Genomic DNA, 26,416 nt, shown 5'->3' with positions numbered 1-26,416 from the left:
TAACTGTGGGCCCCACTACACTTCACCCCCCTCTCAAGCTAGCCCTGTTAAATGTCCCAAAACTCTTCACATTACTACCCCAAACTTTCAAAGTATCTGTAATAAATCCTCTGAACTACAAGCCTGGTTCTGTCATAATAAAACCAATATCCTAGCCATTACAGGAACCTGGCTAAAGCCTTCTATTCTGGACTCTTGAGTTTCTCCCACCAAATCTCAATATAATTAAAGCAGATAGGGTTAACAAAAAAGGAGGGAGTGTTGCAATTATTGATGCCAACACTCTAAACATCACTCCTTTCGAACATTTTATACCTCAGTTCCAAATCGCTGAAATTCTGATTTCCTTTCTGGATATTAACATCTCTAAAAAACTCTGGATTATTATCATTTATATACCTCCTGGAAATAACATTACCATCTTAGAAAATATCTTTTCTTGTATTTCCTTCACCATAAAAAATGAAACAATTATACTCGGCGATATGAACATTGACTGGGCTTCCATTTCCTCCATACATTCCTCCCATAGCATAAACTTATTTCACTTCACTCAACTCCTCTCCAGCCCAACTAAGTATAACAACAAAACCAATGAAGTCAGAATCTTAGACTGGATTCTAGTCACCGACCTCTTCAAATATACTACTTCAAGCACCATGGCCAAGTCTATTAGTGACCATCTCCTAGCCTTTGCTGTCTGTGCCTACTCCTCCATTAATAAAGTCCATAATACTAAAATTGTCCAGAATCTTTCAAAATGTAACCCCCTCACTTTCAACAACATCCTAAAAAGCATTTACTGGAATAGCCTTAAATCTCTCCCTTCATTTCAATAACACCTTCCTAAATATCTTGCACAGTCTCACTCCCTCTAGAAATAAAAGAGTAAAAATAAATCATGCCCCTTGGTTAACAAGATCCACCAAAGAACTAATGACTCTAAGAGACAAAGTCTGGAAAACCTGGCTTAAATCTAAAAATCTATCAGACCTTATTTACTATAAACAGCTCCAAAATCAAGCTAAAAAGCTCATTGCTAAAGACAAACAGCAATATTTCTATAAGCAACAATCATATAGGAAAAACAATCCCAAAATGTTTTGGTCCTCTATTAATCTCCTAAACTCTGGCACCAAACATAACCGCTGCCCACACCCTGACATGCCACCAGAACAAATAGCCAGTATTTTCAACGCCTACTTTATAGACACCATTCACAACATTACTGCTTCCTTCTCCACACCCCTCCCTAATATTTTTACTCCTACAACTGCATTATCCCAACCCCCCCACAACTCTTCACCACTCCCACTAAAACCTCTCAGACCTTGAATCACACCTCTCCAAGCACTAATACCCTACCTTCAATTTCCTTACAACAGTCTCCATACCCTCAGTTTAACTTTTCTCCCATCCCCAACTCCTTCATTAAAAATCTTCTGTCAAAATTAAGACCTGTTTCAAACTCCGCCGATAAGATTCCTGCCAAATTCCTGGAAATCACTGCTGATGCTGTGGCCTACCCTATTTGTATCCTGATTAATAATCAGTTCTTGAATCTCATGTTCCTTCTCTTTGGAAAAAAGCAATCATCATCCCTGTTCATAAAGGTGGCCCTTCAACTGATGTCTCCAACCTTCGTCCTATCACTATACTTTCCCCATCTCCAAATTCCTTGAAAAATGTGTGCAAAAACAACTCCTAGACTATCTCCTCACAAACAAGATCCTCTCGCCAACACAACATGGCTTCCATCCAGGTCACAGCACATCCACTGCATTGATTTCATTCGTAGACATAGTCAACAAAGCTAGGGACTTAGGATACATTGCATCTGCCCTTTTCTTAGATCTGTCAAAAGCATTTGACACCATCTCTCATCCTATCTTCTTATCTCAGCTATCAAACATAGGATTATCTCTCCATGCAGCCAACTAGTTTCAATGCTATCTCTCCAATAGAGAGCATGCTGTGAAGTGGCACAATTCCATTTCCCCCTTTCTTCTCAACCCCACAGGTGTCCCCCAAGGTTCCATCTTAGGCCCTCTGCTCGTTACTATTTTCATCAACAATCTCCATTTGGCCATCCGACAGGGATCCCTTGTCCAATATGCAGATGACGCAACCATAGTCTGCTCTGCACCCAACAAAACAATTCTTTATCAATATACCCAGGCAGCCTTTTCCTCTGTGGAGACATGGCTTCACACTAACCATCTTTCTCTTAACCCCCCCCCCCAAAAAAAAAAAACTAAACTTATGATATTCACACCCAAGAGACAATCCCATATAAATAAACCCAACCTCAATATTTACTCACTCAATGCTACACAAATTGAGCTAGTGGCCCATACCAAATTGCTAGGAGTAATAATAGATGAAAGCCTCAAATTTGATTTGCATATTCTAAATAGCATATCTAAGACCAATAAGAAGCCAGGGTTGCTTATAGGAATAGTAAGTTCCTCCCCCTCCCATCTAAACTAACTCTAGCACAAGCATACCTGCTCCCCTCTCTAACCTATGGCACTCCACTATTCACCAGTCTCCAGTTGTTCCCACAATCAAAATTAGAAACATGCTATAACAAGATAGCTAAATTCGCTACAAACACCCACCACTCTACTCACCACTGCATTGCCCTAAAAATGTTACATGGCCTGAGTTTCTCCATTACTTACTATTCCTCCAGCTCGCAATTACTCACAGATTTATTTATAAACCACAACTTTGCCCTGCACTAAACTCACTACTTACCCTCTATAACCCCATTAGACCACTGCGATCTGAACAACAGCAGCTTCTTCAAGTCCTTAAACCCAGATTACCTGCAGGACAGCTATTACATTCAGGACCATGGCCAGAAAATGGAACTCCCGACTTACAGCCATTCACATTCAACATAATCCAAACAACTTTAAAACTGCTCTCCAAAACCATTTTCTGTCCAACTGGAATTGTAACTGCTCTGATTCCTCCTCCACCATTACTTAATTTGTTCACTGAACTTAGTCAGTCCTTCTCTAGTCCCAGGTATTTTTTTTTCTTATCTCCTGCACTAATATATCATATCTGCTGCCAAACTCCTTCTTAAACCTATCTCTATGTTTCAACTCTCCCACCTCTCCTAGACAGCTACTACCTTTTATTTACTCATCACTAAGATTCACAACTCACAATTTATACTTCATGAATTCCTTGTATTTGTCTAATGCCTTATGGATGCTGCTCAAAATAACACTCAATTGTTGCAAATACTGTACCTATTCACTTGTAATTATGATCCTTATGCATCTGTTTGATCATTTTATATAATTTTTAAGCAAGTTTATTTTGTGTAAATGTTGTAAACTGTCTTTAGAATCTACTATGTTTGCTTATGTATAACTTGGAGCTTTTCTCCCTGGGCCTGCACTGAAAATGGTCCTTCCTGGCCCAGTGGACTTTCCCAGTAATCAAATGCTAATAAATAAATAAATAAAATAACTCTGGGATTGCACTACAGTGGAGAATAAGACATGTTGGCCAAGTGTTTACTTACCCTAGTAAACAGTCGACATTTGGGTTTCTGAACTTGCGATTTTCATCTTGTGATTTTGAAAGTTGGTCATGTGGAAGTCAGGCTTTAGAAATACAGACATATATATATATATATATATATATATATATATATATATATATATATATATATATATATATATATATATATTTGTTATTGTTTAAGTACTTATTCATTTGTTTTGCCCCACCACACACACACACACACACACACACACACACACACACACACACACACACACACACACACACAACCTTTCTCTCTCTTTCCTTTTTACAGGTGATGTTGGCCATTCACTAGAGCCATGGCTCCAACAAAAGATAATGGCAGTACAACTTTGTCCCAGACTTGCATTTATTGTCATCGAGAGAGTGCTTGGAATGTTGAGGAGCAGATTCAGATGCCTGGATGAGTGTGGTGGTGCCCTTCAGTATGACTCATCTACTGCATGCATGTTGTTTACTGTAACATGATCATGTGTCAGTCTGATGGTGAAGTGACCCATGCTGTCACTGAAGTTCCCAGTTCCAGCCCTACTCTGACTAATGGTGACCAGCTAGCAGCAGTAGTAAGGGACCCTATCCAGCAGGGTCATGCCCAGAATATGGTTGCACAGGTAAAGAGGCAGCATCTAGTCCAGAACAATGTACAATGACATTCAGGTTAGTGTTTCCTCTCTTGTAAAAAAACACAGAGTATAAATGATGCATGCAGTGATATATGCGGGCTGTGCTGTGTGGTGCATGGTCTACTGTCACTGTCCATCAGACATTCCCTTTTGTTTTTCACAACAGGTATTCATATTATTGTTAAAAGTCATGCCTAAGTGTTCAATTGCACCTATTCAGTGATGTTGTGTCATATAAGGAATAATTACATTTTAACTGTTTTGCGCAAGAATTTATGTTTATATAGTGTATTTAAGTATGCATGTACTGAATTTCCTGATGTGGTACATTTAATAGAAAGCATTATTTCAATATTTAATATGAACTCATACCCTGCAATTGAATGAAAAATGTATAACATGGGTTTTTTTTGTATTTTACAATGTATCCTCAGTTTTAACTAGTACATATTTGAAATGACTTACTGTTCACCATTAAGGTACTGCACTTCAGATTATTTTATTTTGTCATATACACAAATTTGTATCCTGAGACACAAATATCATCCTATGTGCAGTGGGGAGGGTGAAGTGTCAGAAGTGGTAACTTACATGGTAGGATACTCATTTAATCTTTGTTAGTTTTTTAGGCAGTACTTTCTTCAGTAGCATTTATTACTAGTTTTATGTTCTCAGTAATTGTTAGCTGTGGTAATGATAATGCATAGACCATTAATGGTGTAAATTACTGCAATTGTTATGTTATGATGTACAGCTTTCTTTTCACATTTCCATGAAGTTGTAAGTCGGACCATTATTGAAATGAAATGAAATGCATGCAAATGAAAAGTGCCTTAATACTGGATTACATTCTACATTCATATATTCTGCCTTTTTTAAATTTATTTAAGAAATTATTTCCCTTCAAGTTAAAACATTGAAATATCTGTGTGAAGGTCAGATCGTAAGTACCATAAATGTGTATCTTGAATAACAGTAGGTCAAGGTCAAATTTATTTATTTATTTGACATTTGGTAAACAAGAAAGTCCAACTGGGTACAGATTACCCATTTTCAATGGAGACCTAGGCAGGAAAGCTCCACTGTGCCACCCAAATGTGTCATACACAACGTCTCTTAAAGATATGGTAAGTTATGGTGCATGTGAACTTGAGGAGGGACTGTCGTGTGAGCTGGATCATGACCTGCTGCAATGAAGTGACCTACCTGATGCAGGTGATCCTACTGACACTGACAGTGCTGCAGGACCAAGACCTCGAATGAAAAGTTCTTCCATCTGTACAAGAACATGACATGGCCTAATTAAAATCTGTTGTACTTGTTCCCCTCTGCTATTTACATTATCTTCTTGAGAAGCACTTGCACTGTGATTTGATGTGGTATACCCCCAAATGTCCAGACAGTACCTCGTCCTCTTGTTCTTCCAAAATTGACCTCCCACTCGAGTCTGGTAAGTCCTAATTAGTGGATGAATGAAAGCGGCAATGGATGCTTGGTGTGCCACCATACCATGCATCAGTGTGATCATGGCATTATCCCTACTCTCTGATATTTCTATGTACTGCTGGACTGAAGTGCACCCTAGAGGACTCTGACTATTTCTAGCTGACTCTCTGTTGCACCGCATTGAGCCCTAGAAATGTCATAGCACATTTGCTGCTGGCAGCAAATGCTTCACATGTTTCCTGGGTAGCTGTGACAAATGGCTGGCCTGGCATCCTTTTGTAAAGGTGTCACTGTGGATACTGTTACCTCTGAATTTCTTCAATCATCCCTAAGGTATTCATCTGGGTTTGGAGATACTGATGTAGAGATGCAGGGTGCTCCTCCTGTACAACATGTAGTGTAATGTCACCACGTGTTTGAGTTTGTGATGTATTGTCACTTCCTGCAAAGTTACTAACATGCTGTGGGATGTGAGATACTCTCATTAAACTTGGGTAGTGTGTGCCACTGTCCTCAGGCTGTCTCATAACTATAATACAAAAAATAGATTCAGCACCAAAAGAGTGAAATACATGGTTTATTCAAGGAAAATCAAACCGGTTTCAGCAGTTCAACCTTCATCAGTGATGAAGGTTGAACTGCTGAAACCGGTTTGATTTTCCTTAAATAAACCGTGTATTTCACTCTTTTGGTGCTGAACCTATTTTTTGAATTGCAGTTTGGTCTTTTGGTTCTTTGCACCTGCCTTACTTGCGAAGTTTTCAGAAGCAATGTCTCATAACTATAACTATGTTATCAGCATCAGCAGCAAACATTCTACTATTACTAGCTTCTAAACTTATTGGTATAGTGGAACTGTTTGTTTCTGCTGCTGACTCTTTAAACAATGAGGGTGGCCTAATGGGTAAGGTGTTTGCCTTACAAACACAAGGTGCAGGGTTTGAGTCTCACAAGGGATAATTGGCTAAGCTTAAAATGGCTCGAAAGGGCAGTTAGCTTAGTACTAACCTATGAACCTATGAATTCAATACATAACTAATCAAATACTGGTGTAAACTACTGCATGCTGTGTAAGGAGGCGTGCAGGAAGGACTCTTACTATGCACACTGTGTTCATTTTCATCATGTGCAGAACTGGGGAGTTTGCCTGTTAATAGTAATTATTGTGTATTACATGTCATTATTTCATAACAGCATTCAATTCTCTATAGCCACAGCAGGTTAGCCACCCGGCAGTGTAAATCTTGGCTTTAAATGACTTGCACTGTTGAAGAGATACCCCAACCCCATGTGCAGACATGGGGAAAAAGGGATTGTGGATGGATGGATTCACTTCTCTGTATAAATATGTTACTGCTTTTAAACCAAATTTTCTGATTAGATGTCTGTCCTTGTTGTTACAGATGTGTAAGTGCCAGTACCTGCAGGAGAAACGGATGGGAAATGTCCAGACTGAATACTTGGGAGGACTTACTAGAGACAGGGTTTTAATAAGCGTTTGTCCACAAGAGTGTAGACCACAAAAACCTTCTTAAATGCAAAACAACGGGCCTGAAGCCCAAGTTCTAAAACCAAAACTAAGAGGGTTAGAATAAGAGACAAATTTAATCAGGCAACTAAACCAGCAGTAATAAATGCAGCAGAATAAATGCACTTGAACACTTAAGAGCGAGCAGCAAAGCTAAATAAGGTAATAAAGTAGGAAGAACACAATTGCAGTAAAAGCAGCTGAATGAAGTGTAATTTTTTTGTTAAGTGGGGAGGGTGGAAATAGAAGATAACTCAAGATTAACAAACTAGGGGGGGCTGGCATTCCAAATGTTCTCTCTGTACACAGTAGACTGAGATGATGAGATGTGACATGGAGAAGTGTCCAAGATCAAAGAAGCAAAGGGGTAGTCCTTCCCAAATGATCTCACTGTACTGAGTTGAATGAGCAAATGAGATGGGACTGGGAGGAACATCCAAAATCAACTTTACAGTGGTGACAAGCAATTCCAAAGCCACCAAGTTTAAAAATAAAACAACAGTTGGGCTGCAAGGTGGGAAAAACAAACAAAATGCAGACACAGATCAGCAAAATACAATCAAGCAAATAAATAAATGCATTACACTTTGCAGACACAGACCAGTAATATGCAGTCAGGCAAATACATAAATCCAGTACAGCTTGGAAACAGACCAGCAACATACAATCAAGCATATAAATAAATGCAGTACAGTTTTGTTAGGTATTACTAAAACAGATCAGGTGAAAAAGTATACATATCAGCTTTGTATCCAGATGGTTATAGAATCAATCACAGCCAGCTAGGAAGCACCTCTGCTAGTGAGCACAATTTCACTGAAATGTAACTTTTTATACCAGTAATATAAATGAAAAGCTGGACCCTCAGGCAATCAGATAACACAAAGAGGTGTTGATCACTAGCTTACACCTTGGGTTGGCTGACTTCACAGAATGTAAAGCATCCTCCACAGTGAAACCACTGGCCTAGAGCTCAAGTGCTGAACTAACCCTGAGAAACAAAATGCAGACATAGACCAGCAAAATACAATCAATCAAATAAATAAATACAGTACAGTTTGCAGACACAGACCAGCATTGTACAATCAAGCAAATAAATAAATACAGTACAGTTTGCAGACTGAGACTAGCAATTTGTTGGGAGGGTGGCCTAATGGTTAAGGTGTTTTCCTTACAAACACAAGGTGCAGGGTTTGAGTCTCACAAGGGATAATTGACTAGGCTTAAAATGGCTCACAAGGGCAGTTAGCTTAGTACTAAACTATGAAATATACAATCAAGCAAATAGATAAATGCAGTACAGTTTTGTTAGCTATCACTGAAACAGATCAAGTGCAAAAAAGTGTATTTATATCAGTTTTGTATCCATATAGTTATAGAATCAGTCACAGCCAGCTTGGAAGCAGCTCTGCTACTGTATAAGTTGATCAGGCACACTATAATGGGCCTGCTTGATGGGTCACTGAAGCCCTGTGTCTTCACGGTGCTACATCAGCTGGCTGCGCCCTTGTTTACCAGTAAACATGTCCCCACACTTCAGCAGTATTTTTTTCATCCCATTAACTTAGGTAGCATAAACAAACAGAGTCATATGTAGATGTGATAGAACAATGCAATCGATAAAATGATTTAAGAGGAGTGCCTGTATGCTGTCATGATGTTCACAGGTTCATAGGTACGTACTAGTCTATCGGCCCTAGGGCCTATACAAACCTAGCCAAAAAGGTACTCTGGCTTTCGCCACCCAAGAAAATTATTTTCCTGTGCCCCTGTCAAGCAGAACCACAGAGGTGATCCCAGGGTGAATTTCTTATTTCCCATCCAATCATCAGGATTTTTCTTGAAGAGTGCTAATGAGGAGCTTTGTTTGATATAGATAGGTAGTTTGTTCCAGAGTATGGGAAGTCTCTGGGATAGGAATCTATCCCTCCAGCATGTGGTGACAAGGTTTAGGTCCTTACAGCGAGTAGCTCATAGGGATTGGGATTTTGTTTAAGTGGAGCATGCCCAGCAACTCTGGGTTTGACATAGCTTTGTATGTTCAGCAGAGATCATCTCTGAGGAGGCGATATGCGACGGAGTAAAGCTGGAGTTTTTTGAGACGGTCTGCATAGGGCATCTGTTTGAGGCCAGTAATCCTCTTTGTGAGGTATTTCTGCGGCCTTTCCAGTTGTTGTAGATGTCTTGTGAGGTATATACCAAAAGGCACGTTGTACTCTATAATGGGTCTAATAAGTGACGAGTAGAGGGGAACAATGACCTCTTTTTTCCTAGATGAGAAACCTTTTGTGATGAGGTGTGCCACATAGAAGGATTTCCTGACTACTGTGGCAATGTGATTATCAAAGGAGAGACTACTGTCCACCTGTGTCCCAAGGTCTCTTATCATACTTTCGGTGTTAAGTAGACTACCAGCTATGTGGTAGCTCATGGGTACAGAGTTTTTACCAAAGGGGATGAAAATGCACTTTTTGGCTTTGAGCTTGAAGCCATGGCTTTGACACCAGGCATCTGTCTCAGTGAGGCCCTTTTGTAGGATGTCTACATTGTTAGGAGTTTCAATTATGGCTCCTAGTTTGCAGTCATCTGCAAACTTCATTATGCAAAGACCTTCTGTGTTAGCGTGTACTTCAGAAAAGTAGATGCTAAACAGGAGAGGACACAGGACTGAACCCTGTGGTACTCCACTTGTCACTGGTCTGAAGTGGGATTTGGAGCCTGCTACTTTTTTGTGGGTTCTGTCAGTGAGCCAGTTGGCAACTCATCTTGTGACATAGGGATTTATACCTAGTTTAGTGAGTTTATGGTGGTGCTGCGGTAGCATTGTCGCCTCACAGTAAGACGCTGTCCGGTTCGATTCTCAGCTAGAGCGTCTTCTGTGTGGAGACATGGGTGAATGGGTGTACCTTCATTGAAGGTTGTGCATCAGGGCTGGTAACTCGGCATGTAAAAATCAACTACCAATCATTAGCAGACTGGAGTTCTGCTGTGGTGACACCTAACCGGGAAAAGCTGAAAGACACAACAACAAGTGAGTTTATCTATAATTCCAGAGTGGGGGATGGTGTCAAAAGCCTTGGTGAGATCTAGATAGGCTGTGTGAACCATCTTACCCTCGTCTACGGCTTTGGTGACTGCTTTAAAGAAGTCAATCAGGTTTAGGAGACATGATCTGCCTTTTACAAACCTGAACTGGGGGGGGTCCAGAGTTTGGAGATTACCAATGTCTTTGTTTATAAGTTCCATGATGATACATACCATGGCCTTGCAGACCAGGTCATTAGGCTAATGGGGCGGTAGTTCCTGGGGTCCGTGGTGGCTCCACCTTTGTGGAGTGGGATAACCGTCACTGTGCACCATTCAGTGGGCACAAAGCCTGAGGTGAGGCTATGATTGAACATGGTGCTTAGGTGGGATGCCAGTTCATTCTGTAGTTCATGTAGAACGCAGCCTAGGATGTTGTCAGGTCCCATGGATGCTGTGCTCTTGGCTTTGGAGAGTGTGTTTTTTACCTGTGCAGCCATAATTACAGGAACTTTGCATTCTTCTGGTATAGAGATGGGCCTTTTAGGGGGTGGGGGGGTAAAGTTAGCACTGAACCTATCTGCCAGGATGCTGGCAATATCAGTTGGTTCTGTATATTTAGTGCCATTGTGCTGTAACTCAGAGCAAATCTGAGTGTTCATAGGTTCATAGGTTGGTACTAGACTATCAGCCCTAGGGCCTATACAAGCCTAGCCATAACAATTCCCTGGATATTTCTTCCCACAGTATTTACTTCCCTGGACCCCTGACAAGCAGGGTGATTGACATGATCCCTGGGGTGAATTTCCTATCTCCCATCAAATTGTCAAGGTTCCTTTTGCAAAGGGCCAAGGAGGCACTTTGCTTGACATGTATGGGCAGTCTATTCCAGAGTATGGGGAGTCTCTGGGTCAGGAACCTATCCTTTCAGCATGTTTTGTTCATTGTGATGACAAGGTTTAGATCCCTAGAGCATGTGGCTCTGAGGAATTGGGATTTCTTTAAGTGGAGCATGTCCAGTAGTTCAGGGTTTGACATGGCCTTGTATGTTAAGTAGAGATGGCCTCTGAGTAGACGATATGCCACAGAGTATGGCTGGAGTTTTTTTAGATGGTCAGCATAGGGCATCTGCTTTAGGCCTGTCATTCTTTTACTGAGGTATTTCTGTGGCCTTTCCAGCTGTTGCAGATGTCTTGTTCAGTACATACCAAACAAGGCGTTGTACTCTATAATGGGTCTAATGAGGGATGAGTACAGTGGGACAATGACCTCCTTTTTTTCTGCATGAAAAGCCCTTAGTGATGAGGTGTGCCACATAGAAGGATTTCCTGACTGTTGTGGCGATGTGGTTATCGAAGGTGAGACCACTGTCCACCTGTGTCCCTAAGTCTCTCATCACACTTTCAGTGTTTAGTGTACTGCCACCTATGTGGTAATTCATGGGTACATGTTTTTTCCCAAAGGGGATAACTATACATTTCTTGGCATTAAGTTTGAGCCCATGGCTCTGGCACCAGGCATCTGTTTCTGTAAAGTCCTTTTGTAGAATATCCACATCATTTGGGGATTCAATAATGGCTCCCAGTTTGCAATCATCTGCAAACTTTGTTAACTAGAGTCCCTTAGTGTTGGCCTGTACTTCAGAGAAGTAGATGCCAAACAAGAGCAGTCCCAGGACTGAACCCGGAGGTACTCCACTTGTCACTTGTCTGGAGCTGGATTTGTAGTCGGCTACTTTTACAGTCTGGGTTCTGTCAGTAAGCCAATTGGCAATCCATCGAGTGATGTAGAGATTTATGCCCAGCTTAGTAAGTTTATCTATGATTCCAGAGTGGGGGATGGTGTCGAAGGCCTTGGCGAGGTCCAGATAGGCTGTGTGGACCGCCTTACCCTCGTCCACAGCTCTGGAGACTGATTCAAAGAGGTCAATCAGGTTCAGAAGACAAGATCGGCCCTTCATGAACCCAAACTGGGTGGGGTCCAGTGTCTGAAGGTTGCCAATGTCTTTGTTTATAAGTTCCATGATAATACGTTCCATGCACTTGCAGATCAGTCTCGTCAGACTGATGGGATCCAAGGTGGATCCCCCTTGTGGAGTGGGATAACTGTAGCTATGCACCACTCAGTGGGCATGAAGCCTGAGGTGAGGCTATGATTAAACATGACACTTAGGTGAGGTGCCAGTTCATTTTGTAATTCATGTAGTACACAGCCCGGGATGTCATCTGGTCCCATGGATGCTGTATTCTTAGCTTTGTAGAATGTGGTTTCTACCTGTGTGGCTGTGATTACCAGAATATGGCAATCTTTTGGTATTGAGATGGGCCCTTTAGGGGGTGAGAGGGGGAGTGAAGTTGGCACTAAATCGATCTGCCAGGATATTGGCAATATCTTTAGGATCAGTATATTTAATGCCATTCTTTTGTAGCTCAGAGCAGATCTGAGCATTGACATTTAGATTCATGACATAACTATAGAATGCCTTGTGGTTGTCTTTGGAATCTTTGGCAATTTTATTTTTGTAACTAGCTTTGGAGGATTTTATGAGAGATCTCAGCTTCTTACTGAGGCTGGTAAGGGAGTTTTTTGCATCCTGGGATTTTCCTCTTTTCTGCAACAGTTTCTTCCTTCTGTTGTATAGTTTGTTTATGGCAGGGGACCACCAGATTGGCTTCCTTTTTTTGGAGGAGAGCATCTTGGTTCTATTTGGGATGGCACGATTCATGCACAAGTGGATGTACCCGTACAGTGCCTTAGTGTTGGATTCAGCAGTCGAACTTTCAGATCCCGTCTGCATGGGTGTCATGAAGTTTGTCACTTCTGACTTCAGTAGCATGAAGTTGGCTTTGGATAAGTTTTTTATGGAGGTTTCCATACTGGGGGGTGGGGGTGGGATGTAGATGTCAAGGGTGATTTGCTTATGGTCAGACCTGACCGATGAAGGGGTGACCACCGGTGTGGAGCATCTATCTCCCATGTTGGTAATGTCCAGGTCTAGGATATTGGAGCCCCTGGTGGGACAATAGATTAGTTTATCCAGGGCATTGGAATTTATGAATTCCAAGAACTGTTGGGAAAAGGTGTTGGTACCCGAGTAGTTTTCCCAGTTAATGGCAGGGTAGTTGAATTCACCCAGTATTAGGGTGTTTGGTTGTAGCGTAATATTTTCCAGTATGTTTAGAAAGGTGTAGTGAGAATCTTGGAGCATGATGGGGCATCTGTAGCAAGCTACAGTTTGGATTGCAGTCTTACCTAGTGTTAGTTGCACCTCGAGAATTTCAGATGCATTATGTTGGGCAACTAGCCTGGAGGTGTGAATATCTTTGGTGAATATGGACAGTCTTCCACCTTTAGTGTTTCGGTCTTGGTTTGGTGGCCAAAAAGTGTGGTAAGAGTTGTAACCTGGTATTGTAGGGGTGCTCTCTGGAGCCTTGAACCAGGTCTCAGTTACTGCACAGATATCGATGTCCTCCATTTTTAGGAGTGCCTCGAGAGAGTGCATTTTGAGGTTTAGACTTCTAGCATTGAGTAGCATTACCTTCAGATTTTGCATGCTTGTACCTGTTACAGTGGTGGTTTTGTCCTTTGAACCTTGCCTAAAAAAGGCACTATAGGGGTGGCAAGAGCTTTAGCCAGCAGCCTGAATCCCAGGAGTGACAGGTGCAGACCATCTCTGGCAAAGCATCGTGGTTTGTCGATCATGTCATCCCAGGCAGACAGATACTGGATCCCTTTTGAATGACACCAGAAGCTTAGCCAATTGTTGAAGTCAATCATTTTGTCCTTATATTGTGGTATCATTCTGGGTGAAGACAGGAAGCTACTCAGGGTTAGGGTCATACCTGCTTGGGTCACATGATCTGAGAGCTCTTCCATGTCTTTTTTCATGTAGTCCAGGGAGGTACGTCTCAAGTCATTCACTCCAACATGGACAATGAGAGCCATATTTGTACTTGTGGAGTGACTTGAGTGCATGAGTTATGTGGCGGATCCTGGCACCTGACAGGCAGCTGACTGTAATTTTCTCCTTGTTCAGCCTGGTGAGTGAGACATCAGTGTGCCTGACTGTAGAGTCACCTATGACTAAAGTGTTAGGTACATTGTCTTGCCTTAGGGGCTGTTGCTGGGTGGCACACTGGTTTTGTAAGCTATGTGTCACTTTGGTTGCGAATAAGAAGTACTGATTACAGCTGCTGGATTAGTTACAACGAAAGTATGAAATTCTGTGCTTTACTACTTTCCTGCTTAATAAATGAAAATATTAACAAGTAAGTAAGTGCACAAATAGCTTCAGTGTCTTTCTGAATAAATAAATAAGAATCATGTATAATATGTATAAATAAGGGAATTAATAAATATAATTGAATAGTAAACATAATCATGTTCAAAATACCGTAACAAAGTATCTCATGTTCAAAATACCGTAACAAAGTGTGTCTGAGGTACTTAGACAGCCATCCTTTACATGTTCTATATGCAGTCCAGGATGCTTTGTAGTGGGTTGAAGATTTGCTGCCACAGTTGGTGCTGGCCACCGCAAACCCACAGGCCCCTGCCCCCTCATCACTGGGGTATTCCACTGCAACACCATCAGGCAGCGGAAATATGTGAGGTCCTGTGGACTGGGAGTTCCTCTTGAGCACAGCTCCTCTTTACCTCCCAACTCCCCCTTCTACCCCCTCTTATCTACTTCTTACCCAAACTACACACTTACATAAAAAAAAAAAAAAATTGAAAAATACGGGGGAGATTATCCCCCACCAAAAACATAGTACACCAAACCCTCTTGATGTGTTCCTTCTGTGTTTCCCTCTTTGTTGTGTCTCCCCTTTTTCAGTCTTTCCTATCCTCCCCTTTCCAGTCTTTAATGAAACCAACAGGGTGTCCACATAATGATACCCCTATATGAAACTGAAACACTTTTATATTTTTTTAGACATTAATAATGACATCTATGTTGTCCACAGCTTATCTTAAATGATTCAAGTGCACTTGTGCATAGCCGCATCCATCTACAATATCTTAAAACATACAAATGCATATGAATACTAAGGTTTTCACACAGAGCATCATAAATACTTAAGGATTAATTTAAGCTATTTTACTCTTTTGCCACAAGTGGGTATTTTTTATTTTTATATTTATTTTTTTTTTATAAATGTCTTTGCATTTCCTTATTCAGTACAAATTATCTGCAAATACTGTCTGTTTGCGTCTTTTGGCTTCGGGTTAGGGGTCGCCACAGCGGAACTCCGGTCCGTTAATGATTGGCAGTTGATTTTTACGTACCGGCTTGCCAGGCCTTACGCACAACCTTCAACAAAGGTACGCCCATTCACGCATGTCTCCATGCAGAAGACGCTCTAGCTTATCTGCAAATACTGTATTTATTATTATTTATTTGTCTTTTTTTAACCAGGTTAGTCAACTGGGCAGGTTGTCCATTTTCAGTGGAGACACGAGGAGAAAAGCTCCACATAAAGAAACAAAGGATAAAGTTAACATTGAAATAATATGAATTTGGATACATAACTATATACATTCATGCCATATATGAATTAAGAGTACAAAGGAACACATATTCATAAAAATCCTACAGAGAAACTATATTAAGATAACAAGAGGTAGAAACCTGTAGGTTTACAATAGGTCATCAGAAAGGAAAACCCCTTAAAATAACATAAATGATTAAAATTGAGTCGGCAGAGAGGAGGAGGTATTAAATAGATTGACAGAGGCAGAGGGATGGGAAATAAAGTTTAGTTTATTTGCTTATTGGCATGCTGGTGCTCTTTAAGAATAACTGCTATACAAGTTAAAACCTCAGGACTATGAACACTACCTTAAGTTTTACACTTTGCTGCAGCACGTCTAGAATTGATGATTACTCCAGACATGTATTTCTTAAAAATGTTGTCATGACATTTTCAAAGAAATGCATGGAGAGAATAGTTAATCTTTATATGCTTTTTCATTGTGTATATCATCTTGAATTCTGATTTAATAGTGAATACAACAGACAAAGGTCAATGTAACAAAGCTTGGTTTATCTTAATATGTAAAACAAGTTATGAATAATGTGCTTTTGAAAAAATTGGTACAGGTTACGAAGAAATTTCAGGTTCCTTCTACTAGATAATATACTTAATTTACAGAGAGGTTAATAATATATTACAATATTTATTGAATACATAATATTTTTGTTTATTTATTTATTTATTGACATTTGTTTACCTTGAATGTTCGACTGGGCACGAACCCCTCTTTCACTGGAGGCCTGGGGAGAAAAACTTCAACATACATAGTTCAATTAATAAACTATATAATATTATCACATGAAGTGCAGTAACAAATAGTAGAATCGAAATACAGGATAAATAAAGTCACATCAGAAAATCATACAGTGAATTCTGAACAGCAGTCATAGGATACTGATCATCTAGTAAACTACAATCAATCGTGATAACCAGTGGTAAAGATGTTACGTATTTAAATATGGGCAAAAGACTAAGAGAAAGGAAAGAGATTTTGCAGTTGGGGGGACATTAGGAGATGGAATTAAATTAGGGAGTTATCAGAGAAGCAACTGGTGCTTTGGCTAATAAGAGAAGGGAGGAAAGGAAGGAGTAACGGGTAATGTCAGCCCCGTGTAAGGCAGGTACAGAGGCAGGAAGAAAAGGAAGGAGTAACGGGTAATGTCACCCCCGTGTAAGGCAGGTACAGAGACAGGAAGAAAAGGAAGGGGTAACGGGTAATGTCAGCCCCATGTAAGGCAGGTACAGAGGCAGGAAGAAAAGGAAGGAGTAACGGGTAATGTCACCCTGTGTAAGGCGGGTACAGAGACAGGAAGAAAAGGAAGGGGTAACGGGTAATGTCAGCCCCGTGTAAGGCAGGTACAGAGGCAGGAAGAAAAGGAAGGAGTAACAGGTAATGTCAGCCCCATGTAAGGCGGGTACAGAGACAGGAAGAAAAGGAAGGAGTAACGGGTAATGTCACCCTGTGTAAGGTGGGTACAGAGACAGGAAGAAAAGGAAGGGGTAGCAGGTAATGTCAGCCCCGTGTAAGGCAGGTACAGAGGCAGGAAGAAAAGGAAGGAGTAACAGGTAATGTCAGCCCCATGTAAGGCGGGTACAGAGACAGGAAGAAAAGGAAGGAGTAACGGGTAATGTCACCCTGTGTAAGGTGGGTACAGAGACAGGAAGAAAAGGAAGGGGTAACGGGTAATGTCAGCCCCGTGTAAGGCAGGTACAGAGGCAGGAAGAAAAGGAAGGAGTAACGGGTGATGTCAGCCCCGTGTAAGGCAGGTACAGAGACAGGAAGAAAAGGAAGGGGTAACGGGTAATGTCAGCCCCGTGTAAGGCAGGTACAGAGGCAGGAAGAAAAGGAAGGAGTAACGGGTAATGTCAGCCCCGTGTAAGGCAGGTACAGAGGCAGGAAGAAAAGGAAGATGTCAGTGTAAGGCAGGTACAGAGGCAGAAAGAAAAGGAAGGGGTAACGGGTAGTATCAGTATTTATTTATTTATTCATTCATTCCTTTATTTATTATCTGTGTGCTTATTTATGCCAGTGCATTTTGTGAGCATTTTTATGAATTATATTATTCTTTTGAGAACTTTGTAATATTAGTTTGTTGTGTGTTACCTAGCATAATATCTCCCTGTAGTGTCAAAACCATGTCTAGCAAGTGAAGTCATTTTACCGCTTTCCATTGAGTAATTAATTAATTCAGTCTGAATGATCCCTAGGTTCATAGGTGCTTACTAAGCTATTGATCTGTGAGGATCTTTAGAAACTAAGCCACGCCATACTTTCTCATGAAGTTTTTAGCCCTTATAATTAGGTACAAATAACCCAGAGGCAAGCAGAACATATGTTGCCCCTCTACATGGGAGACAAGGGTGCTAAGCCAGGGGTACATTTGCGGTTACCAATCCATTCCTCCAGATAACCTTTGAGTAGTGTAAGAGACGCACTTTGCTTTATGAGGAGAAGAAGACGATTTAAAAGAAGTGGTACTCTCTGTGATACATATCCATCCCTCCATTGTGTTCTATTTATGTTTCAAAACAAATTGAGATCTCTTGAATGGGTCTTTATGGCCCCATTGGTTTGGTGAATATGCATTACATCTGACAGAATAAGGTCTTTTGAGGCAATGTATGCAAGGCAGAGAAAAGAGACAAAACTTTAAGACAGTCCTCATAGTTTTTATGATTTAGGCCCTTGATTTTTGTATCACAAAAACATTGTGGTCATTCAAGTTGTGTCAAATGTTTAGACGGGGCTACCTGATTTCATCGAAATCCCATATTATCAAATCTCACTTTGTCGATTCTCAAAATATTGAATCCCACTTCATCAAAGCAGTGGAACAATGGAGGTCTTCCCAGGGTAAGTAATCTGTTGTGCGAGACAGTGAACTTTGCCCTTTCCCCAACCGTAGTGCAATCTTGGAGTTGGTATATTTAGTTGCGGAGGTGCGGTTTGGGTTTTGTTTCTTTTTGGGTAAGTGGTTACTTACCCTGGGAAGATCTTCATTTTTCCACTGCCTCGATGAAGTGGGAGTTTGATATTTTGAGTGTCAACAAACTGAAATTTGATAATATGGGATTTCAATGAAATCAGGTAAATCTGTTTAGGCACACACATACATACTGAAGGGGGCATTATACTCAGTAATCATACTGACGAGTGGGGAATGTACTGAAGGGGGCATTATACTCAGTAATCATACTAACGAGTGGGGAATGTACTGAAGGGGGCATTATACTCAGTAATCATACTGATGAGTGGGGAATGTACTGAAGGGCGCATTATACTCAGTAATCATACCGACGAGTGGGGAATGTACTGAAGGGGGCATTATACTCAGTAATCATACTGACGAGTGGGGAATGTACTGAAGGGGGCATTATACTCAGTAATCATACTGACGAGTGGGGAATGCAGTGGAATGATCACATCCCTGGACCTGGACACCATACTCTTAGTAATAAGCTGTGCAATGAAAAGAGACTTTCTTTAATAGTGGCTACATGGTAATCAAAGGACAGTTCAATACCTGCAGAGGTTTCCAGGTCCATAACTACAGGATCAGTTTTTGGTGGGGGGGGGTGTCTTGTTTGCTGAAGGATGCCATCACATATTTCTTGGTATTTAGTTTTAGTGCATTGTTATGATACCAGCTGTTGATTTTGGAAAGACATTCTTGGAGGATCCTGGTGTTCTCTGAGGAATTTATCATGGCACCAAGTTTATAGTCATCTGCAAACTTAGCCAGCTATAACCCCTTAACAATAACTTTGACCCCCAAGAAGTCAATGCCATAAAGGAGTGGCCCAAGGACTGGAGCCTGTGGTACAAATCTAGTGGCAGGTCTTTTGCTGGGGGTAGAACATCACACCCCAACCTCCTGAGTTCTATTTGTGAGCTCATTTGCTATCAAATGAGTTACAGAGGGATTAACATTTAGCCAGGATAGTTTATTTATGACACCTGAGTGTGGGATCATGTTGAATGCCTTTGCAAAGTCTAGATATGCAGCATGTACTGATCTGCCCTCGTCTATCTATTGTTTTAGTACCTTTCTCAAAGAAGTCAATCAGGCTTAGTAAGCAGGATCTGTCCTTGACAAATTTAAGCTATTTTGGGATGAGAGTTTGTAGGTTACCTTTTTAATTCCATAATGATCTTTTACACAGGCAATTACAGATAAAGCTGGTCAGACTTACAGGTCTATAATTTCCTGAGTCCATTGATACACCACCTTTGTGCAAGAGGTTGATAGTTGCTGTCCTCCATTCATCCAGCACAAGGTCTATTTGGAGACGGATATTGAATAACCTCTGTATGTTGCCTGACAGGTCCTTTTTCAGGCTGCCCATTAAGCAGCCTAATATGTTAAACAGACCCAAAGAAGCAGTGTCCTTGGCCTTGGATAGTGCCTTGAGGACTTATTCATGGGAGATGTTAGAGGGTTGTAGATGTGAGTATGAGATCTCAGAAAGCAAGACGGAGATGAGCTGAACTTAGGTGTTAGTGGATTGACTATGTTCTCTGGGTCCAAATATGTAATATCAATTTACTATTAGCTCTGAACACTGATGGGTATTGTTTCTAAGGTTTCTAACATAATTTAAGTACATTTTGTGGTTGTCCTTTGACTGGATGACAGTTTTAACCTCATATCTGGCTTTGGTTAATTTGATCAGGGCCCAAAGTTCACAGTTCAGTTTAACAAAAGCTTTTTTGCATCATGACAGTTACGTTAATTTTTAAGTTCAGTGAGTTTTTTTTTATTATAGAGCCTGTTTATATTTGAATTCCACCATATAGGTTTTTTTTTAATTTAGCATTGTATTTACTTTGGAGGGGATAGATGTATATATGCAGCTATTCACAAGTGAATAGAATTTGAGAGTAAATGTTTCCCCATAACAATGCAGACCAATTGCCATATGGGTTAAGGTCTTCGCCTGCCATGCACAAGGTACAAGGTTCAATCCTGATCTCTGGCCAATGCCTGTTTGGAGTTTTCATGTTCTCCTTGTGTTTCTGTGGCATTGTCCTCACCTCTAAAACAACTTACTGGGTGTTTCCATTTCAAACTCACCAATAAATGTAGCTGGGAGCAGCAACACTGGCTCTATATGGTGCCCCATAGGGAGAAACATTGTACTGTAAAATATGGCTCTAGATGATTATTTGATCGTGATAACTGGGTTGTGGACCCCATGTCTAGGATCTAGGGAACCACGCTAACAGTGGGAGGGGTGTATATGCCTCTCTTGGCAAGAGATGTTCCCATCATAAAGCCCAGCAGCCCTGCTGGGTGTCAATTACCCAGCTCTGTTAAGTGAAAGCTGGACAGTAAACCAATCAACCTGCCAAACACGAGCTAAGAATTGCTACACTAAACATAGGTTAGCTGAAAAGATGGAGTTTGGAAGTGGGCATGATGGTACAGAGGCTGAACAGCCTATGTATCCAAGAGACAAGATAGAAGGGAAGTGCACCTAAACCACTTGGGTTGGGATACAGAGTCTTAAATGGTGTAGGAATTCTGGTGAGAGACAGAATCAGAATATGAGATGGACTTGTGGCAATCATAGGGCAGTATTCATAACCTCAGCCTATGCACCACAGTAGGGTTATAATAGTGGGTATGAGATGGACTCGTGGCAATCATAGGGCAGTATTCATAACCTCAGCCTATGCACCACAGTAGGGTTATAATAGTGGGTATGAGATGGACTCGTGGCAATCATAGGGCAGTATTTATAACCCCAGCCTATGCACCACAGTAGGGTTATAATAGTGGGTATGAGATGGACTTGTGACAATCATAGGGCAGTATTCATAACCTCAGCCTATGCACCACAGTAGGGTTATAATAGTGGGTATGAGATGGACTCGTGGCAATCATAGGGCAGTATTTATAACCCCAGCTTATGCACCACAGTAGGGTTATAATAGTGGGTATGAGATGGACTTGTGGCAATCATAGGGCAGTATTCATAACCTCAGCCTATGCACCACAGTAGGGTTATAATAGTGGGTATGAGATGGACTCGTGGCAATCATAGGGCAGTATTCATAACCTCAGCCTATGCACCACAGTAGGGTTATAATAGTGGGTATGAGATGGACTCGTGGCAATCATAGGGCAGTATTTATAACCCCAGCCTATGCACCACAGTAGGGTTATAATAGTGGGTATGAGATGGACTCGTGGCAATCATAGGGCAGTATTCATAACCTCAGCATATGCACCACAGTAGGGTTATAATAGTGGGTATGAGATGGACTCGTGGCAATCATAGGGCAGTATTCATAACCTCAGCCTATGCACCACAGTAGGTTTATAATAGTGGGTATGAGATGGACTTGTGGCAATCATAGGGCAGTATTTATAATCCCAGCCTATGCACCACAGTAGGGTTATAATAGTGGGTATGAGATGGACTTGTGGCAATCATAGGGCAGTATTCATAACCTCAGCCTATGCACCACAGTAGGGTTATAATAGTGGGTATGAGATGGACTTGTGGCACCTATGCACAACAGTAGGGTTATAATAGTGGGTATGAGATGGACTTGTGGCAATCATAGGGCAGTATTCATAACCTCAGCCTATGCACCACAGTAGGGTTATAATAGTGGGTATGAGATGGATTCGTGGCAATCATAGGGCAGTATTTATAACCACAGTAGGGTTATAATAGTGGGTATGAGATGGACTGTGGCAATCAGTATAACCTCAGCCTATGCACCACAGTAGGGTTATAATAGTGGGTATGAGATGGACTCGTGGCAATCATGGGCAGTATTCATAACCTCAGCCTATGCACCACAGTAGGGTTATAATAGTGGGTATGAGATGGACTCGTGGCAATCATAGGGCAGTATTCATAACCTCAGCCTGTGCACCACAGTAGGGTTATAATAGTGGGTATGAGATGGACTCGTGGCAATCATAGGGCAGTATTTATAACCCCAGCCTATGCACCACAGTAGGGTTATAATAGTGGGTATGAGATGGACTTGTGGCAATCATAGGGCAGTAATTATAACCCCAGCCTATGCACCACAGTAGGGTTATAATAGTGGGTATGAGATGGACTCGTGGCAATCATAGGGCAGTATTCATAACCTCAGCCTATGCACCACAGTAGGGTTATAATAGTGGGTATGAGATGGACTCGTGGCAATCATAGGGCAGTATTTATAACCCCAGCCTATGCACCACAGTAGGGTTATAATAGTGAGGAAAAGAGTGCATTCAGATCAGGGCAACATGAAAATGGGTGGCTTGAATGCACATATCAGGACAGACATATGAGGACTGCCTCGGTCCACATGGGTGGAGTAAGAGGAATAAAGAAGGAGAGGCCATTCTAGATGTCTGTTGGGTGGTGCAGTGGTGCAGCGTTTAGTGTTGTCACCTCCCAGCAAGAGGTTCAGCAGTTAGATTCTCGGCTGGGATGCCTTTTGTGCAGAGTCTACATGCCCTCCCTGCATTTGTGTGGGTTTCTTCTGGGGTCTCCCATTTATTTATTTTATTTTATTTATTTTACATTTGTTGACCAGGATAGTCCAACTGGATGCATGTCCATTTTCAGCGAAGGCCCGGGGAGAAAAGCTCCATGGAATAACAAATCATCATAACATGTCACATATTACAAATAACAAATAACAAATATATTATTTACAGAGATTAGATGGGCAGACAGTACAAATTACATATAGAATATTTTCAGTGATTAGAAGAGCAAACATTACAACAAATCGTCAGGTAGTGTTATTCAGCGAGAGAATCGGATAAAATTACATATATACCGGATATAATATACCTAACCAAGTCATGAATACTTCAAGTGTGCTTGTCTGCTTGTATTTGAGTATCTGAAGTTGGACTGCTTCTAGATACGAATCAAATCATATTGCAAGTTTCCAGATAAGATAAACAAGAATAAAATATTATAACTATATAGAAGCATAAACATGATAAATCAGTTTAGAAGACACTACAAATGATAATAAAATGACCTCGGGATGACGACAAGATATTTACATCAAGAAAAAATCTTATATGGTTAAAATTCCTGTGTCACCAGGTTGCTTCATAGAAAGACAGAGTTTGCTTAAGGTGCCCCATAAATCTTCTCATTTTAATAAGATCTTTGAATTTATAGAAGTTCCATGAATGCAAGCACTGCTTTATGAAGGAGTTCCAGGTTGTTTGTGTGATGTCTGTTCCATTAACTCAATGCTTCACAGTGTGTATGTGGAAGTCCAAAATACTTTTTTTTGGTTTGTTTTGTTGTGGTTTGAGGGAGGATCATGATGACAGAACCTGTAATGTCCAAGTGTGTAGTCTAAACAAGTCCCATTAATTCTTCCAGCAGCCATCTCCTACAAAGTTAACTGCTTCTCCAGATGGCTTGCACAGACTCTACAGAACAGCCCTTGTCCAACCTTCCCTTATGACTGTGAGTTCCACATTTACTTGCATTTAGAGCATTTCTCCCTAGGCCTCTGCTGAAAATAGTATCTGTTCAAGTCGGACTTTCCTGGTAAACAAATGTTAAATAAATAAATACTCTAAAAAAATAGATAAATAAATGGCTTGATGGTAGCCAACACATGGTTCAGAAAGAGAGACGGCCACAAGACCACATAAAAGAGTGGCCAACATGCAACTCAAGTAGACTTCCTCCTAATAAGAAAAGGGCATTGGGGTAGAATCAGACAGTGCACAGTCATCTCCAGTGAAATAGTTGGCCCACAGCATAAATCACTGGTTGCCATAATTAGCTGCAGGCAGTGGTCATAAAAGGCTCTAAGGTCAACAGATACCAGGTTAAAGACCTAGACGTTGACTGGAGAGAAAGTACAACAGTTCAAGGGATTACTCAGGGCTATCACCCCAAGAAAAGAAGGTAATAGGTGGAATTGAATGCCAGTACCTCAAAACAGTATGTGTGAGAACTACAGAACAGCTATGTGGCCGAGTCAGGTATAGAAATAAGGTACATATGGAAAGCTGATGGTGGAATACAATAGTCCAGGAAGTCACCAAGAGTAAGAAGGTGTGCAGGAAAAAGAGGGAGACAGAAAAGACAGACAGGCTAGGAAGTAATACTGGTTGGCCAACAAAGAGCCTAAGAAAGGAGTTGCAATAACAAACCACATGGTGTCAGAAGCACTCTACCAGCTTGTGAAAGTGGCTCAGTAGATGACATAAAGAAACTCTATCAAGTTGCAAGGCAAAGACAGAAGAGATAAGCCAGACACCCTTCATAAGGGATACCAGCTACAACCTAGTCAAGAGCCCAGAGGATATTAAAGGCAGATGGAAGGAGTACCACTAGCAGTTTCCGAATAAAGAAAACCCCTCAGAAGCTGTACTGCCCCACACACAGCCTGCAATGAGAGAATAAAAGGAGCCCACCATAAAAGAAGTAAGAAGTAAGAACAGCACTAAGGAAAATGAAGTCAGAGAAAGCAGCAGGCTCAGGAGAGGTCACAACAGATATGATAAAGATGCTGGTTGAGATGGGGAGAAACAGCTCCTGAGGGTACTAATAACAGTGTGGAGAGAAAGGCATATCCCAGATGACCGGAGAATGAACATACTCATGCCACTGTACAAGAACAAAGGGAACATCCACAACTGTGGGCAGTACAGAGGTATCAGAACAAAGGGGACATCCACAACTGTGAGCAGTACAGAGGTATCAAACACCTGTCACATTGCATGGAAGTTCTGAAGAGAGTGATTGGCAAACAGTAGTAGAAAGTAAGATGGGAGATGATTCAGATCATAGGTTCATAGGTTCATAGGTTCATACTAGGCTATCTGCCCTAGGGCATTTATAAGCCTAGCCAGAATGTGTTTGGCTTTTGCCACCCATTTTAAATTTATTTTGTTATGCCCTTTTTCGAGGTTAGTATACTGTGCCTCTGTCTAACAGTGACACAGAAGTGATACCCGGGGTAAACCTACAATCTCCAATCCACTCATCAAGATTCCTCTTGAAGAGAGTCAATGAGGGACTCTGCCTAACCTGGACTGGGATTTTATTCCAGAGTGAAGGGAGCCTCTGGGTTATGAATCTGTCCCTCCAGCATGTCCTATTTATTTCAGTGCTGAGGTTCAAGTCTCTCGAGCACGTAGCTCGATGGGATTTGGATTTTCTGAGGTGCAGCATGTCCATTACTTCCGGGTTGGACATGGCTTTATACGTCAGGCACAGATCGCCTCTGAACAGGCGGTATGCCACTGAGTAGAGCTGGAGTTTCTTTAACCGGGCAGCATATGGCATCTGTTTGAGCCCTTTGATCCTCTTGGTGAGGTACTTTTGGGGTCTTTCCAGTTGCTGCAGGTGTCTGGTAAGGTACATCCCAAAAGGGGCATTGTACTCAATTATGGGCCTGATGAGGGATGAGTAAAGAGGCACGATGACCTCCCCTGATCTAGATGTGAATCCCTTCATGATTAGGTGGGCTATATAAAATGTTTTTCTAACCACTTTGGCCATGTGGTTGTCAAATGAGAGATTGCTATCAACTTGGGTCCCCAGGTCCCTAATTACTTCTTCTGTACTTAATGGATTACCACCTATGTGGTAATTTGTGGGCACTTTGTTTTTGCCATAGGGGATGACTATACACTTTTGGCGTTTAGCTTGAGGCCATGGCTCTGGCACCAGTTGTCTGTTTCTAT

The 26,416-nt window shown here is 41.3% G+C and overlaps 1 protein-coding gene across 1 annotated transcript in view; it reads left to right on the top strand.

Moving 5' to 3' along the window:
* Nucleotides 1-4,037: 4,037 nt before the first annotated feature.
* Nucleotides 4,038-26,416, top strand: part of LOC122816424 — a 142,593-nt gene continuing 120,214 nt past the window's right edge. Inside the window, exon 1 of the mRNA XM_044089207.1 lies at nt 4,038-4,178. Coding sequence (XP_043945142.1) covers nt 4,038-4,178 — 141 coding nt within the window. The remainder of the gene's footprint in view (nt 4,179-26,416) is intronic.

This window comes from Protopterus annectens, chromosome 1.part1 (assembly GCF_019279795.1).
Source record: "Protopterus annectens isolate FY-2018-M chromosome 1.part1, PAN1.0, whole genome shotgun sequence".
Lineage (NCBI taxonomy): Eukaryota > Metazoa > Chordata > Ceratodontiformes > Protopteridae > Protopterus > Protopterus annectens.
The sequence above is the reverse complement of the archived record's forward strand: the minus strand, read 5'-3'. Positions and strand labels throughout refer to the sequence as shown.